Source organism: Ambystoma mexicanum, chromosome 4p (assembly GCF_040938575.1).
Source record: "Ambystoma mexicanum isolate Mex_15411 chromosome 4p, UKY_AmexF1_1, whole genome shotgun sequence".
Lineage (NCBI taxonomy): Eukaryota > Metazoa > Chordata > Amphibia > Caudata > Ambystomatidae > Ambystoma > Ambystoma mexicanum.
Genome location: NC_090927.1, coordinates 735255718 through 735272033, shown reverse-complemented (window position 1 = coordinate 735272033; position 16316 = coordinate 735255718). Strand labels below are relative to the sequence as shown.

The following is a 16316-nucleotide window of genomic DNA, read 5'->3' as shown; positions in this document are numbered from 1 at the left end:
GGTTGATACCTGCAGAACGTAACTGGCACTGAAGGTGCGTATAGGAACTCTGACTCTCTTATCCTGTCTTTGGCCAATTCCGTAGTGAAGCAACACCTGACGGGGTTGACCAGGCTTTATCCCCTGGTCAAGCGCCTGCACCCCATTTGAGACCTCAATGTAGTCCTAAGCACTATAGCACATAAACCATTTGAACCCATGGCCGACATTAAGTTGGTCACTCTAAAGACAGCCCTTCTGGTTTGGCTTATGTCAGCTTGCAGAATAAGCGAGATCAAGGCCTTAGTCGCCTCAGAACCATACACTAGATTTCACAAAGACAAGGTTGTGCTCTGCACGCACCCTAAATTTTTTCCGACAGTGGTTTCATCCTTCTATATCAACGAGGAGATTGTGCTCCTCACAGTCTTCTCAGACCCGAAGGAAGATACAGAGAGAACAATCCACTGTCTGGATGTAAGGAGGGCGTTGGCATTTTATCTGGACAGAACGAAGGGCATCCGCAAGACGGACGCACTGTTTATAGCATTTGGAGGCTCTAGGTCTGGGCAGCAGGCATCCATAGCTCGATGGATGGCAGCAGCCGTCCAGAAGGCATCCAAAATGAAACGTAAGGATCCGCCGCAGGGCATGCATGCGGTAAGATGTAAAGCAACTGTAGTCGCGTTCCAGCGCAACATTCTCTGGCAAGTGATCAGCAGGACGGCAACATGGGCCACGCCTTAGACTTTTTGCAAGACTTGTATACCAGTGCCAAGGCTGATGCAGCATTTGGCCATGCAGTGCTGCGTAATCTTTTTGCCAAAATGGTTGGGCTCTCCTCCCTAGGGCGTTGTGTTCGTTGTAATAGCTCACACAGGATGGAGGAAAGGGGACGGGACGTAGGAGTAATTAAGTGTTACTCTCCGGAGTGACTAACATACTCCTAGTCTATAGTCCCCTTTCCTCCATACTTCACACCATCCATCCCCCTTATAATGAGACCAGCAGGATTGTTAAAGTATAATGCAGATGACACGTCAAAGGGGGACTGAGGTGTGGCGCGGGTGGGCAGGGTTAGCGGAGCCCGTAGTGACTGGACCGTGCCCCGCGCGCCAGTAAATATAAAGGGGACATTTCTTTTTCAGGTGGACACCCATACAAGATGGAGGAAAGGGGACTATGGACTAGGATTAAGTTAGTCAATCCGGTGAGTAACACTTAATTTTTGACAGACAATGCAGTAACCATTCACTACCTCCACAAGCAAGGGGATTTCCGGTCAATGCCCCTGAGCAGGGAGACCCATGCAGCTTTGCTTCTGGTTGCTGGAGAACAAGAGCTCGATCCCTGCAGCACATCTGGCAGGGATGGAGAATGAGTTCACAGATGCTCTAAGCAGGTGGAACACACTCTCCCAGGAGTTGGAGATCTGCCCAGTTATCATTTTGGAGATCTTCGCCCTTTGGGGAACCCTGCCACTGGACCTCTTTGCAACAAAGTGCAACGCGAAATGGAAGTAATTCTGCCCAAGTTAATTTCCTCCAAAGGGACAACTTCTTAGTGGAGTGGATGTTCCTTCATTTTGTGTTGCAGCCCATCCCATTCATCCTGTCTGTTTTCTAGAGGTTAAGAGCATGCCTGATCTTAATCTCCTTGAATTTGGCAAGGAGGACAAGGTACCCGGATATTCTGGAGTTTGCCTTTTGCCTCCCTGGGAGGCCGGACCTCTTGTCCAAGTCAGAAGGCCTCATGCTCCACCCAAACCCAGGATCTCTCATCCTAAATGTGTGGCTCTTGAGAGATTGAGCTATGAAAATTGGGACTTGAATGAGGAACGTTGTGGAGGTGGTGCTAGCTGCGGGTAGACCTTCCACCAGATCTTTGTATATGTGCAAAGGAAAATGTTTGAAGCGTTGTGTAAAGACAAGAGTGCAGACCCTTTGTTGTGTCCCACCTCGACCGTCATGGTATTTGTGTTATCCCTGGTTAAGTTGGAGTTGCAAATAGGCACAAAAAAGGGCTATTTGGTTGCCTTGTCTCAGTTCAAGAGATCACCCGAGCAAGGCTCCTTTTCTCTCTATTGTAGTTGTGGCCCAATTTTTGAAGAGCCTTGTGAACAGGCTTCCTCCAATACCTTTTGTTTCCTTGCTTGGGACTTAGTCCTCATCCTTCTAATGGCGGATCCATTTTAACCTGTTGTGAAGGACCGGAGGGGGGTGTCTGTACTCCTGCTCTCTATATGGCAGAGGAGAGAGGCACAGAGGACCCCAGCCAAGATTCTCAATTTAGTAAACGTGGACGAGCAATCAAGGCCTAGCTTCTCAGGAGGTGATGCAGGGTGGTTCTAAAGTACAGTGTAGTCCCCAAGCACCCGCAGAGGAATGTCTACACACTATTAGTTAAAACAGTCTTTATATAAATAAGGTTCAAGGTTATATACACAATCACAATAATACACTTTGTGCTCCGACATTTCTATAATGGTAAATGTATACAGTTGTAGGTGGTACCACGATTACTCTGATTCCTTCAAAATGCATCAGCTGTATTCAGTTGAAATAGCATACGAATCAACACAGTAAAACGATATCAACCCTAGATTTAGGAGGAAGACAAGTTGGTTAGACAGTTGGCAGAATACTGAGCCCCTACCAACCAGGCACAATTCTGTATGAGCATCCCCCCACCTGGGCAACCTGTAAATAAAGATATGTCGTACAAGCCCAGTCCATATATAGTCTATCAATGTCTTATCTTCTTCTATAGTTCTGCAACCCAAATGTACCTTGCGTTGTAGAGTTCTTCGTCAGGGAATCGACGGGCCCTTCTTGAGTGCGCTCCCTTTCAAGCGGGAGCCACAGGTCGTCGAACTTCTGAGATGAAGAAAAAGGTGAAAGGAGCAGCTTCGATCTTCGCGGTGCTCGTTGACGAAAGCTCGTGAACATCTTGTGAAGAAGAGGCGTGAGTTGCACCTCGACGACGAGTGTTCATTGCAGCAAAGAGTTAGTGAAGAACTTTGGCCCAGCAAGGGCGTCGAGTCGTCAGCGTCTGGCATCGGCGAACGGGACGTGACCACGGCTGGCTTCATTAGCTTCGTCGGCGTCTCTGGTGTCTTCGGGTGGCGGGAAAACCCACCAGCGGATTCTCCTCAGTCGTCGACGGCCTTGACTTCCTCCAGCAGGAAGGAAGCGGTCGACGATGATGACCAACGGAGTCCTTGGATCAAATGTTCTTAGGCAAAGGGAGCACATCGGCTCCGGCCGGCAACAGTGAACGTCTGTCCGGTGCTTCACTTTGTTCTCCTCGGCGTTCCCCTTCTCCGGTCGGCAGCCTTTCGTAGGTCTGTCTACCAGAGAGCTTTGGCAAAAATCAGCTGGTGCACGATGGTCCCTCGTAGCTCGGGGAGAGGTCTCCTAGCCAGGTCCTCGCTTGGATCAGTTCCTTGAAGGCACAGCAGCTTTCAGATTAGCGAAGGACAGCAGCAGCAGTTCTTCCTCTTCTAGTGGGCTTCAAAGATCAGCATCAGTTTCGACTTCAGTTTCTGAATGATTTCTAGCAGTGAGGGGCCCCCAGGTATACTAGTTGATCTCCAATTCACTCTGCTTGGTCACTCAGGCAACCAATCATTCAGAAGGGCATTCAGGCAGTCAGTCAGCCAATCGGGCGCACAGTGCATTCAGGCCATTCTTCTCCATCCAGACACTCACAACACAGAATGTGGATTCGGACAAGTACCATGCCATTCAGCACTACACACACTGCATAGATAAGTTATGGGCAGGGCTGTCTCAGTCATTGTGTCAAACACCAGATACTAGACACCGATAACACAGAATGCGTATTCGTCACACACTCCATTCACCCAGGTCCCACCCCACGGGCGTACCCACAACATACGGCCGTTGGGAAGGCTCCAGCCAGTCTGGTCAGCACTTCCCCACATTACCACATATGGAACTTCCACCCAACAGCCAATCGGGGGGAAGGGACAGAGTTGGGGCTTAGATGGCAACAGGCAATAGAAAGTAAATGGCCACAGGGTCCATCTTGTTTCCTATCAGGAATCCATCGATTCCAATGGCAGGTCCTGGGCATCCCAAAATGGAGGATGCACAGGGCACCTGTCAATTCAGCACGGAACTGCCACCAGCCCGTACCCTGCTCTGTGGGCCACACACAGGTGCCAAAAAAACATACACTAGGAGTACAGGGTCGTACTCCGACCCATGGGTGCCATAAGGGTATCCAAAGGGTCTGTTTACCAAACCAAATACAGAAGAGCTGCACTGCCAGGAGTTCCACATGAACTCCTGTGCAGAAAACAAGACATAACACATGATGAAAAGCAATAAAGGACAAGGATTCAGAGGCCCTGTCCCTCTGATGCATTTCCAGCATCACACCTGTGCATTCTGTTTCTTCCAGGCTATTTACATTGAAGACAACCTGTCTACTGGCCATCACGTTGGTGAGCTCCAAGTACTGTTGTGCAAGCCACCTTTCTTGAAGTTGTTCTAAGAGAAAGTCTCTCTGGAGGTTCAGCCCAAGTTTCTGCCTAAAGTGTTATCAGATTGTCACATTGCTCAGAGAGTGGCTCTGCTGACCTTTTTCTCACTACCTCACTTGTCCAAAGAGGAGGAAAGACCCCCTACACTAGAGGTGATAAGGGCTTTGAGCTTCTAGCTGCCAAGGGGATCATCTTTCAGGCTTGATTATACGCTGTTCTTTGCTTTTTCCCAAGTCTACGTTGGGGGAAGCAGTGACAAAATAGATTATCTTTAATTGCATTGTTCTGTATATTTCAGAATAATACCAGGAGGGGAGGAAAGCATTTCAGTTTGGACCTGCCTGTGGCAGATACTCCCTTTAGGAAACCTGTACTGCAGAACCTTCTGGTGTAAGCTTCAAGCCAACCTCCTGTGGAGGATACTACTTTGGGGGACTTGGAAGAGAAGAAATCTGTGGGAGAATACAATCCATGGAAGGAGAAATTACTCCTTAGTAATGTTCTTTCAATAAATTGTTCTCCCACAGATTCCTTGTCGTCCTCCCTAACTTACCCAGCAATGGAAGCATCCCTAGCTTTCTTAATTCTTTTTGTGAGTAAGTGATCAAGGAATAGTTGTCGCATTTAAAATAAATAAATGTTCGATTAGATTAGGCCAAATTGTTATGCCATTGGTTCTTGCCTGTCGATTCCTTACCAAAAAAATAGGATTAAGGATTATTTTCTCCTGTTCTATTTCCATGTACGGGAAGTTATTCCTGTATACAAAAAGATGAATATGATATGATATGGTATTTGAAACGCGCCTATACACAAGTGTTTCAAGGCGCGACGAGGCAGGGAGGGAGGGAAACAAGGGGAAGACAGACAAACGATCCTACTAGGCCAGGTGTCAATCAGATCGCGCAAGTGCAGAGGTAAGGGGAAAAGGAGGAAGTGCATGGGGAGGAGGTGGGGGGGGAAGTGCAGTACAAGGTAAGTAGCGTAAAAAATAATAAATAATAAATAAAGAGGGCCAGCTGGTGGCAAGTGCGAGGTAAGTGCAGAGCAAGTGCTGGGAAGGGGGCTGTAGGGATACAGTGACAGTCCCACAGTGCAGGGGGAGCCAGGGAGGCAGTGCAAGTGGAGAGTGGCTGGGCCCTGGACCGGTTGCTGAGAGTGGCCCAGATGCAGGTTTAGTGCTGAATTCAGTGGGGAGTTTGCGGGCATAGTGCATGTGTATGAGCACTGACGTCCTATCTGGGCTTGAGGATGAGCGTGGTCGAGGCAAGAGAAGAGAAGAGTTGAGGAGATGGCGTTGAGCCACACCACGCCCCCTGTTGAAATTTTGGAGCTGCTGGCACTTGGGGTCTGATCTACCAAGATGAGGAATCTGCAGGACTAGAATCTATAAAATGAACATTACAGGCAAGTAATTTCTCTGTTAGTGCTTCTGAGCGTCAATGGCTTGCTTGTTGTAATACTCTGTTGTGCAATGCATTGTTGTAAACTGCACAATAGAAGCCAACTGATATGCAATTTATTGTAATTTCAGATTCATTTTCCAAAGCGAAAGCTGCGTAAGAGAGCCCAATCATACGACATACATGCCTGGAAGAAGCAATGCCAGGAATTGCTAAATCTTATTTTTCAATGTGAAGACTCTGAACCATTTCGCCAACCAGTTGACTTGGTCGAGTATCCTGTGAGTTTTGCTTTGTTTTTCACTCTGAGGTGTTTATTGGGAATCGCTGCATAGTTTTTGGCACAGTGTTATCCTAAATACTGACACGGCTTTACCCAGAATATTGTTTTAACTGTCCTTATCTGTTTCTTTATTTTAAATTTGTTTTGGATTTGTATGGATTGTGTTCTCCTACGAATTCCTCCTTAGATCTTTTCCTGCGGTAGCAGCAAACTGTGGTCATTGTTTTGCCACTAGGGGACACTGCCACTTCGGTGTCGAGGTCCCTCGACACAGGGAGCGGATATGTGCACTGTGACCACTGTTACTTTTTTTCTGCTTGCTCATCAGAACATTTCGCACTTCAGAAAAATTATTTTCCGATGTACTTGAAAACAGACTTTTCTTCATAAATGTCGACGTTGTCAGTCTTCAAGTTTTGTAACTGCAATGCCAAAATCTCGCTTACTGATCCCCTCACATTTGCTTATGCTATCTAAGTAAAGTTAATGGTAACTTTACCCTTTTCTGGGGGACGGTAGTCGCCTCAGAAATGGAGTTGAGGGAAGTCTTAAAGACAGCCCTGTGCCACGGCACTGAAAGTGCTGTGTGACACACAAAAAGAAGAGGGCTACTGAAGTGGTGTACTTCAGAGTCCACAATCACAAAAACAGGTAGAAACACATAGCAAAACACAGGTAAGAGTGGGGGAAAAAGCTCTCACTCTTACCAAGTGGAAAAAAATTAAAGGGATGGCCTAGTAAACATTTTTATTTCACAAAATGGCTGCGCCCCTGTGCTTGCTTTTTCGAATTTTGAGCTTGAATAGCTCAAAATTTTACATAGGAAGTTTTAAAACGGAGGATGCTAGTATTTTTTTTTTTATGTGGCCTATCTATTTTTGAAATAAAAATTTTTACTAGACCATCCCTTTAACTCCAGAAGTCCAGCAAAGTTGTTGGGGGTCTGACTAGGTGAGGGAAATTAGCCTTAGATGAGAATTCTCCCTAACAATGAGGGGCAGCACAAACCGCTTCCAGAGAACATTCATGCCCCCGCTGTCGGAGCCAAGGCCACGGCAGTTGCATTCCAGAGATGCGTCCCGTGGCAGGTCATTAGCAGGGCAGCCATGTAGGCCACTCCTTCGTCCTTCCATAAGCACTACTGTCTGGATGCCAGCTCTAAATCAGATGCAAAGTTCGGACAGGCAGTATTGAGGAACTTGTTTTTTAAAGGAGGGTCACATCTCCACCCTTGGGCTACATTCAGTTGTGATCGTCCAGGCAGTATGGAGGAAAGGGGGTGGGACGTAGGAGTAATTATAAGTTACTCACTGTAGTGACTAACGTACTCCTAGTCCATAGTCCCCTTTCCTCAATACGTCCCACCATCCTCCTCCCTAATAAATCTGGTGTCATTAGGCAGTGGTAATATTGTCGACACGTCAAGGGGAACTGAGGAGTGGCACCAGTGGGTGGAGTCAGGAGCGTATGCTCAGATGGCCGCGCCGTCGCCCGCCTCTAAATTTAATGGGGAAGAAGGTTTCAGGTGAAAAATGTTCCGTCTCCCGTCCTTAGCAAGGGACGCCCATGCAGTATGGAGGAAAGGGGACTATGGACTAGGAGTACATTAGTCACTACGGTGAGTAACTTATCATTTCTTTCCAAACCCCAGGGAAGACACCGAAAAGGGCCTCCACTGTTTAGACGTCAGAAGAAGGTTAACATTCTATCTCGACAGGACCAAGACCTTTCGCAAGTCCAACGCCTTATTTGTTACATTTGGAGGCTCACAGCATGGAGAACAGGCATCCAAGACTTCAATAGGCAGATAGATGATTGCTGCCATCCACGAGGCATACAAGGCTCAAGCACAGAGTCAACAAGGGGGGATGCACGCTCACGCTATAAGGGCCAAGGCAGCGGCCGTTGCCATCCAATGTCACGTACCGTGGCAAGTAATTAGCAGGATGGCGACCTGGGCCTCTCCATCGGCCTTCTGTAAGCATTACTGTCTGGATACCAGCACCAGGGCTGACACAGCATTTGGTCAGGCTGTCCTCCGTAAACTGTTTGCATAGAGTATCAAGCTCTCCTCCCATTGCGTTTTCATCAGTTGTAGTCGCCCATACAGGATGGAGGAAAGGGGACGGGACGTAGGAGTAATTATTTACCGGAGTGACTAACGTATTCCTAGTCCATAGTCCCCTTTCCTCCATTCTTCCCCCTAAAATAAGAGCAGAGCAAGGTTGAACAGTTCAATACAGCCGACGCGTCAAAGGGGACTGGGGTGTGGCGCCAGTGGGTGGGGTTAAGGGAGCGCATGCTCCCAGGGCAGCGCCCCAGCGCATGTGAATTTAAAGGGAAAGTGTTATTTTTCTGGTGATAAAAGGTTCTGTTCCTGTCGCTAGCGGGGGACGCCCATACAGGGTGAAGGAAAGGAGACTATGAACTAGGAGTACGTTAATCACTCTGGTGAGTAACACCTAATTTCTCCAGGCTCTAAGACGTCAGGATTGTCTGATGTCGTTAGATCTCCAGGGCTCACATTTCCATTTGCCAATCCACCAAAAGTGCAGGAAATTCCTGAGATTCTTCAAAGGGGACAAGCACTAACATTTGAAGGTGCTCCCCTTTGAATGACCTCCGCTCCAAGGGTTTTAACCAAGTTAATGATGGTAGTCGCGGCCCACTTCAGGAGATCTGGTGTCTAGGTGTTCCCATACCTTTATGATTGCTTGGTCTGAGGGAAGTCGGCGGAGCAAGTTTCGTCCCGACTCGAGGACACTTGCTTGCTACGCCACAGGCTGGGCTTCTTCCTGAACGTACATAAGTCCCACACGACACCAACACAAAGGCTCCAATTCATCGGAGCAGTCATGGACGCTCTGGTGGGGAAGGCTCCCCCCCAAACCCGGAGGAGAGAGTCTCCAGTGTCAGGTACATGGTTTAACTGTTGCAGAGCAACACCACCTTGCCAGAGGGTTCCTTTCTCTGCTTCTTAGTCCTCATGGTCTCCTGCATTTTTCTAGTGCCGGAGGCCAGACTGAAAATGCAGTCTCTGCAGTGGTTGCTACGGGGTCAATGGTCACAGTACTTCGGCACCTTAAAGGGCATTCAAAAGGTGTCCAGGTCGGTGGCCAACAATCTCTCTTGGTGGTCCAGCAGCGAGAACATGATGGTGGGGGAACCTTTTTGGCCTCCGTGGCCCTAGGGTCAGGGTGGTCACAGATGTTTCGTTGAAGGGTTGGGGGCACTCGCTGCGAGGATTTGCAGGTGAGCGGCCTTTGGTCCACAATGGAAGTCCAGCGGCACATCAATAGGCTGGAGCTGCGAGGAATCAGGTTGGCCTTGAAAGCTTTTGCTCTCTCTCTCTCTCAAAGGGAAACATGTCCCGATTATGACAGACAATACAATAGCCATGCACTACCTGAACAAGCAGGGTTGTCTGCGCTCTCTCCCCCTTTGCAGAGAGGTGATGCAGCCATTTGTTCTGGATTTTGGAGAATCAGATCTCTGTCTCGACAGTACATCTTGCAGGGACGGAGAACCGATTGGCGGATGCTCTGAGCAGGCAGAGCGCAATCTCCGATGAGTGGGATGTGTGCCAGGCAGTCCTCAAGTAAATCCTTGCTCAGTGGGGTACCCTGATGGTAAATGGGTTTGCCACAGAGTCCACCAGGAAGTGCAAACAGTTTTGCTCGAGGGAATTCATCGGTAAGAGGTGCGCAGGGGGGGGGATGCCTTCCTAGTGGAGTGAGACTTCAACCTCCACTATACCTTCCCTCAGATTCCTGTCATTCCATTGATTCGCAGGAGGTTGACGAGATTTCAAGTGACCCTGATTTTGGATAACCCCGGACTGGGCGAGGAGAACAAGGTACTCTGACCTCCTGGACTTGGCCATCTGCACACCTCTCTGGTTGCCTCAACAGCCAGGTCTCCTATCTCAGTTGGAAGTTTGGGTGCTACACCTGAACCTATAGTCACTCAATCTGCATGCGTGTCTCTTGAGAGGATGAGATATGATGACTCGGACCTCCCAGAGGAGGTACTTGAGGTGCTGCTGGTTGCATTCAGACCATCAACAAGATCGATGTACGTGTGCTAGTGGAGAAGATTCTAGGCGTGGTGCAGGGAATGCGAGATTGACCCGATCTCTTGCCCCGCTACTGCATTGATGGAGTTCCTTTTGTCACTGTCCTAGTCAGGCCTTCAGGTTGCAACAGTCAAGATACTTGGACGGCTTTGTCTTTTTCAAAAGGTCTCCCGGTCAAAGACCTTTCTTTACGATGTCAGTTGTGGCCCAATTCCTTAAGGGCCTTGTGAATACATTTCTGCCTGTTCCTTTTTTCCCCACACTGGGACTTTAACTTGGTTCTCAATTTACTCATGGCTGCTCCTTTTGAGCCTTTGCATTCTTGCTGCATTCGTTTGCTCTTTCTGAAGACTGCTTTTTTGGACCCATTAGGTCAGCCAGACTGGTCAGTGAGCTGCAGGCCCTATCGCTCAAGCCACCTTATCTATGCTTTTTCAGGGAAAAAGTTTCTCTTAAAGTACTACCAGGATTTTTACCCAAGGTTGTTTCAGAATTCCATCTGTCGCAAGCTATCGGCCTGCCGGTTTTCTACCAGCCCCCTCTTTTCTCCAAGGAACACTTTTCTTTTGCCTACATTGTTGTCCCACACCATTTGTATTTAGAAGTAAGGATAGGTAATAGGTTTATTAGTACAGACCTTTTTATTTTTACAGAGACTACAACAGGACTGTGCTATTATTTGATGGTCGTAGCTTGCTCCCATCCTTCGATTTAGGATTAGATAGGTGTTTAACCAACCCATTTGAAGTTCAATAAACTCCCTTGACCAGTGATCAGTTGTCTATCTTCACATTTTGATACCTTGTCTTCCGTACAGTTGCAAGAACGGCAGAATTAAAAAAAACTGACCAACTGTTCGTAGCCTTCTCGTTGGTAAGAAAGAGTTTGGCTGTCTCCAACAAATCCATTTGTAGGTGGATTACACTCTGCATTTCAGAATGCTATCTCACTGCAGGAAAGGGATTTCCTCTGGGCATCAGAGCCCACTCCGCTAAGGGTGTGGCAGCCTCTTTCGGTTCTACAAAGGGGGTGCCAATGAGAAACATCTGCCGAGCGGTGACTTGGTCCTCACTGAATAGCGTCACCAAACATTACTGCCTGGATGTAGCCCGTGGAGCTAACACTTGCTTTGGGAGGGTGGTTTTTGAAACTTTTCTGGTACAGGGACTTTCATCCCGCCTCCTTCAGACATACTGCTTGGGGAGTCTTATTTGATGAGTAATCTGCTGGAGAAAGGCAATCCATTGAAGGACAAATTGCTTACCAGTAATGTTCTTTCTATGGATTCTTCTCATACAGATTCCTCCTCAACCTCCCATCCAGCCCCGCTATGAAAGTGCCTGCTGTTTGATGAATTACTTGTTTACTGGGAGAAGGAGGCGAGCTCCCTTTTCAAGGGGCTGCCGTGCAACTTATTTGTTTTCTGAAATCTCTTACAGTTCTGTTCTTCACCATTTAAACATCGCTAGGTTTCACTTTTTTCTGAGTTGTGGCTGTTTCAGCCGACTCTTTGGATTCTTCCTACACAGCTGCTGAGCTTAGGGGGCATTGGGAGGTATTGTTGGAGAAATGAGGTACGGAGGCATTGTGACGCAGTATATGTACGACGACCGATGTCCCATCTGGAGTTCACGACTGCTGCATCGAGTCAAGAGGGATCGACCGCGGAGTCAAGGAGCACTATGCCCCATGTCAGAACTTTTTCCGAGCAGCTTCCACTGGAAGGGGATATCTATCTGATGAGGAATCTGCAGGAGAAGAATCCATAGAAAGAACATTACAGGTAAGTAATTTCTCCATCTGTGGAAGAGTCCCAAAGCTCAACTCGGGACATCGACAGTTGCAGCAAAATCATCCAGGGCAAAGTATGGTTGGCCCACAGCATTTGTCCGGAACTGTTCATTGCGCTTCCAGGGGCTATATATTTGAGCACAAGTCGGGACTGGTTGCTTCCATCAGGCTAGGGTCGGAGCACCAATAAAGGTGGTCTTGTGATATGCAGAGATGCAGGGTTTTGCCGGGAAAGTGAAGAAAGGGCTGCTGGCAACCTTCCAGTTATGAGCTCTGGATCTTCAGGGGCTGGTCTCCTTCGTACAGGTCTTGGCTCCATCAATGATCTAAAGAATGACTGCATGTGTCCCCTTTCTTCTCCAGCATGGGGTCTTGCATGGATTCACATGCTCGTTAATATTCCCTGTCAGGGTGGGAATCCTCAGTAAAAAGAAAAAAGTTTCACTTTCAAATTAAAACTGTATTTCTCCTCTAAACCAATCACTGTCCTTTGGGTCATACTGCCCCATCCAATGACAGTCCTCTCCCTAAGCCCCGCCCCTGGCAGCCATGTTCAGATTTGTACTGCACGCTTCAGTGTTTGGAGTCCTCGAGTTGCTCTCTAAGCTATTTCGTACTTTTTTCCAAGTTTTTCCATATGAGCCCTTGTGCTCCTATCTTCATTGGCTGGCAACAGGGATCCGTTGTTGGTGAAGTTGCGTGCCCCTCTGGAAGGCTGACTTGGATCTTCTGTTACGCTCACCTGGCTCCCACAGAGGCGTCGATCAGAACTGGACAGCTGCGGTCTCTACCAATGTGATGCGTAGGGCCAAGATGACGGACTGGACTGGCCCAGCTAGCTTCGTTTGCTTGGCCCGTAGGAATATTCTTCTGCAAATGGAGAAAGGGAATTAACCACCCATGGAGTTGCGCGTAAATCCCCCCCACCCCCGCTGTTCTCCCCACAGATCGCCTTTGATGTCCTCTCTTATAGTCTCACCTGATGGTTTGAAAAGATGAGCTCTCCATCCTGCATTGAGCGCAGGGGCGCGTTGATAACCAGTTGCTTCACTGGCTCGAAGGAATTGGTGAGTTCCAGAACAATATTGACTCTGAGATTCCCGGCAAGAGGACCGACACATCAGCACGAATACTTATCATATATGTTTTAATATACGACCAAATGCAATATTTGTAACAACAGTATGATTTCTTGTAGTATTCATAACGTGTCAACAATCGCTATCATGTGTACCATGTAACTAAGTTATTGCAAGTAACAGCGCCTCAATGCCCCTTGGCTGCTTGCGCGCTATATAAATATAATTAAATAAATAAATAAAATTCAATGGGTAAAAACGGCCATCACATAATGATAAAACCACGTAATAATAAAAGAAAGATAGCAAAGCTTGAAAACTGTGGTAAAAAGGGCGGTATAAAAGCAATGAGGGTACATCATTGTGGGTTCATCGAGGGTGACAGGCTATATGCCAAATCTGTCGAGTGGTTTCAATATCTTGTTTACATATCCTGAATAGTCGGTCCTGCCTGGGCACCCCAGTCCAGGCACCTGTGTTGGCAACAACTGGCAGCTGTTCGCCACACAGGTATAGGATGAATCATTTAAGCGGGGGCGAATAGCACTTAATAAGGAAACTACAATGTTTGTTAAGGAAATTACCTTGGTGAGTGTTAGGCAGAATCCAGTGCAGTTCCCTTAGGGAGCACTACACAAGATTAGGACTACAGGTGAGAGCAATAAATCCCCTTTGGTATCAGTCTGTACCACAAAGATTTAGTTGGTAGCTGTGGCTGAGCAGTCAGACTTAATCTCAAGAGGGAGATGAGCAGTATTCAGGGTTTATACAATAGGCCCACTAGACTAGGGAACAAGGAAACACTGACCAAAGCTTTGTATTTAAAAAGTAGATATATATTTATTTTATACACTTCTAATAAAACGCATGTATCACAGTCATCAAGCAAGTTAAGTCAAAGGAAAAATATACACACTCCCAAGTTGAATTGTAGACCAAGTGAACCAGAGTAAAAACTGAGCAAAAAGGCACAGTGACAACTACACAAGGGATCCTCTAACAATTCCTCACAAGGGAGGGAAACCACAAGTTATATAGAAACAGCTTCTTACACACCCTACCAACACTTCCCATCAGTTTGTGAACCAGTTTAAGCAAGGCAGTGCATCAGTATAAGCAATACTTTAATGAAAACTGAGCAACATGGCATTTCACAAGGTGAATGGGAAGGAAAGGGTAATTAGAAGAAATAGGTGCACCAACACAGTTCTCAGTGAAAATCAATCTAAAGAAGGCAGGTCTAACAAATGTGACCAGAGTCAGTAGGTCTATGCCAGAGTCAGTGGTACAGGGCCAGGGCCCGGGCCCAGGAACAAAAATGTTCTTGTAGCTGCAGTCGAGTCTTTGGTTAACGAATTTGAAAAGGTGGTTGCAGAAGTTGAAAAGACAATGTTAAGAGAGTGGGGCGGCTGACCCAACAGGTAGGTAAAGGATTTAAAACACCTATAGGGCTACCGCGAAGAAAGGGCGGCCTGACGGAACAATGTACCTTTATATGAAGAAGTGGGTACTGCGTTGGCGGTTGTTCCTGGTAGTTCCTGCAGTTCGGGTGATCCAGCAGAGGAAGGGAGGCTATCGTTGTCCAGGAAGGTTCGAGTTACTGCACTACCCAGGGATGAAACCAGCCGCAGTGCTGCCCGACGAATAAAAGGTACGCGCCTTTAAATCGCGGTCCGGGTGGACTGGTGCCCGGCTATCCGGCCTCCGAGTACAGGTTACGGGAGATTCGACCAAGGCAGGTCCGGGAAGGCGATTGGCAAGCTGGTTGGCCCCACCAGATCAAGGGAAGAAGGCTCTTGCAGGTGAAGATCTTCTCTCGTCGTGTGGAGAAAAGTGGTGAGACGCTGCAGCAGGGCTTCACGGGTGGTTCAGTCGTTGCAGATGTCTTTGGCTTCTCTCCTCTTTGGCTTCTTAGTTCCAGTGGTGACGACTTGCTCTTCCAGTCCTCAGGACCCTGCTTTTATGCATAAGGATCCCCATTCATACAGCCTAGCTGTCATTCGCACAGTGGAGTGGTCATCTTGGCGGGAGTCCCTCCAGCCTATCAGGATAGACATGGGTTGCAGAGGTTTTAGGGAGAATTCTCTAGGGCTAATTTCCCTCACCTAGTGAGTCCCCCAGCAGCTTTGCTGGATTTCTGGAGTTTATTTTTTCCACCTGGTAAGAGTGTATATCCTTTTTCCACTCTTACATGTGTTTTGGCCTATGTGTTTTTACTCATTGTGTGATCTTGGGCACTGGAGCACACCACTCCAGGTGCCCCTGTTCTTGTACGGGTTACGCAGCACCTTTAGTGTAGTAACCCAGGGTTGTCCTTAAGACTTCCCTCTGACTCCATTTCGCTTGGGCTGAATACTATCCCCCAGAGAAAGGTAAAGTTGCCATTTACTTTACATAGTCATTTTTACCACAGACCCAGGACTGTCTGTACCTCCCTGAGCATTGTTTCGCTCTTTTAACATTTGGACTTGGCTGGTGGCAGAGGTATCTACCCTAACCTTTCTACCGCGATTATATTAGATAAACGTGGTACTGTTTTTGGCTATTATATTAGCCTCGAACATAAACCCGCTCAACCAAATTGTCTTTCTTTTGGCTCCGGTTGGGTTTATTCGCCATTTCTTTTTGTTAAAGTCCTTCTTGTGTTTTACTTCAACAAAGGTAGCAGGTGCCCCTCTCTCGGAAGAACAAGGCACGATAACCTGTTCAGTGGTTGTTAACCACATTGAGAGTTCACAGCCATCTGCTTTTTGCTCACTGTACCTTTCACAGATGGGAAATACCCGTTTGCATATCAGTCTTTGTCCCGCCCACATGGGCAGTCCAGCACCGAAATGCTACAGCAATTCCTCTCTGAACAAGAGTATCACCAGCAACCCCATACACGTGTTTCAGCCTTGTTGGGCATCATCAGTGAGGTGAAGCTGAGCCTCTCTAAGCACAGCAAAAAAAAAGTATGTGCTGCAAACTCTCATCTCAGAACGGGTTATCATGCCATGTTCTTTCTGGAGAGGAGCGCCTTCTACCTTTTTTTAAATACTTCTTGTGTTTTACTTTGCGCTGCAAACTAGGTTTGCCTTTTTCGTTCACCGTCTTTTGGTGGGCTTCATCAGAGAAGCCCTCCTCTTGGCGCCTGGGTGTCTAGGTAGACTGAATGTGGGTAAGGGGTGTAGTCACGCCCTGCACAGGGTATCCT

At 47.6% G+C, this 16316-nt stretch overlaps 1 protein-coding gene across 2 annotated transcripts in view; it reads left to right on the top strand.

Moving 5' to 3' along the window:
- The window catches only part of PHIP (pleckstrin homology domain interacting protein), a 2101228-nt gene that overhangs the window by 1738365 nt on the left and 346547 nt on the right, over positions 1-16316 (top strand). For both annotated transcript variants that reach the window (XM_069606291.1, XM_069606290.1), the window contains exon 35: positions 6024-6173. In XM_069606291.1, coding sequence (XP_069462392.1) covers positions 6024-6173 — 150 coding nt within the window. The remainder of the gene's footprint in view (positions 1-6023; positions 6174-16316) is intronic.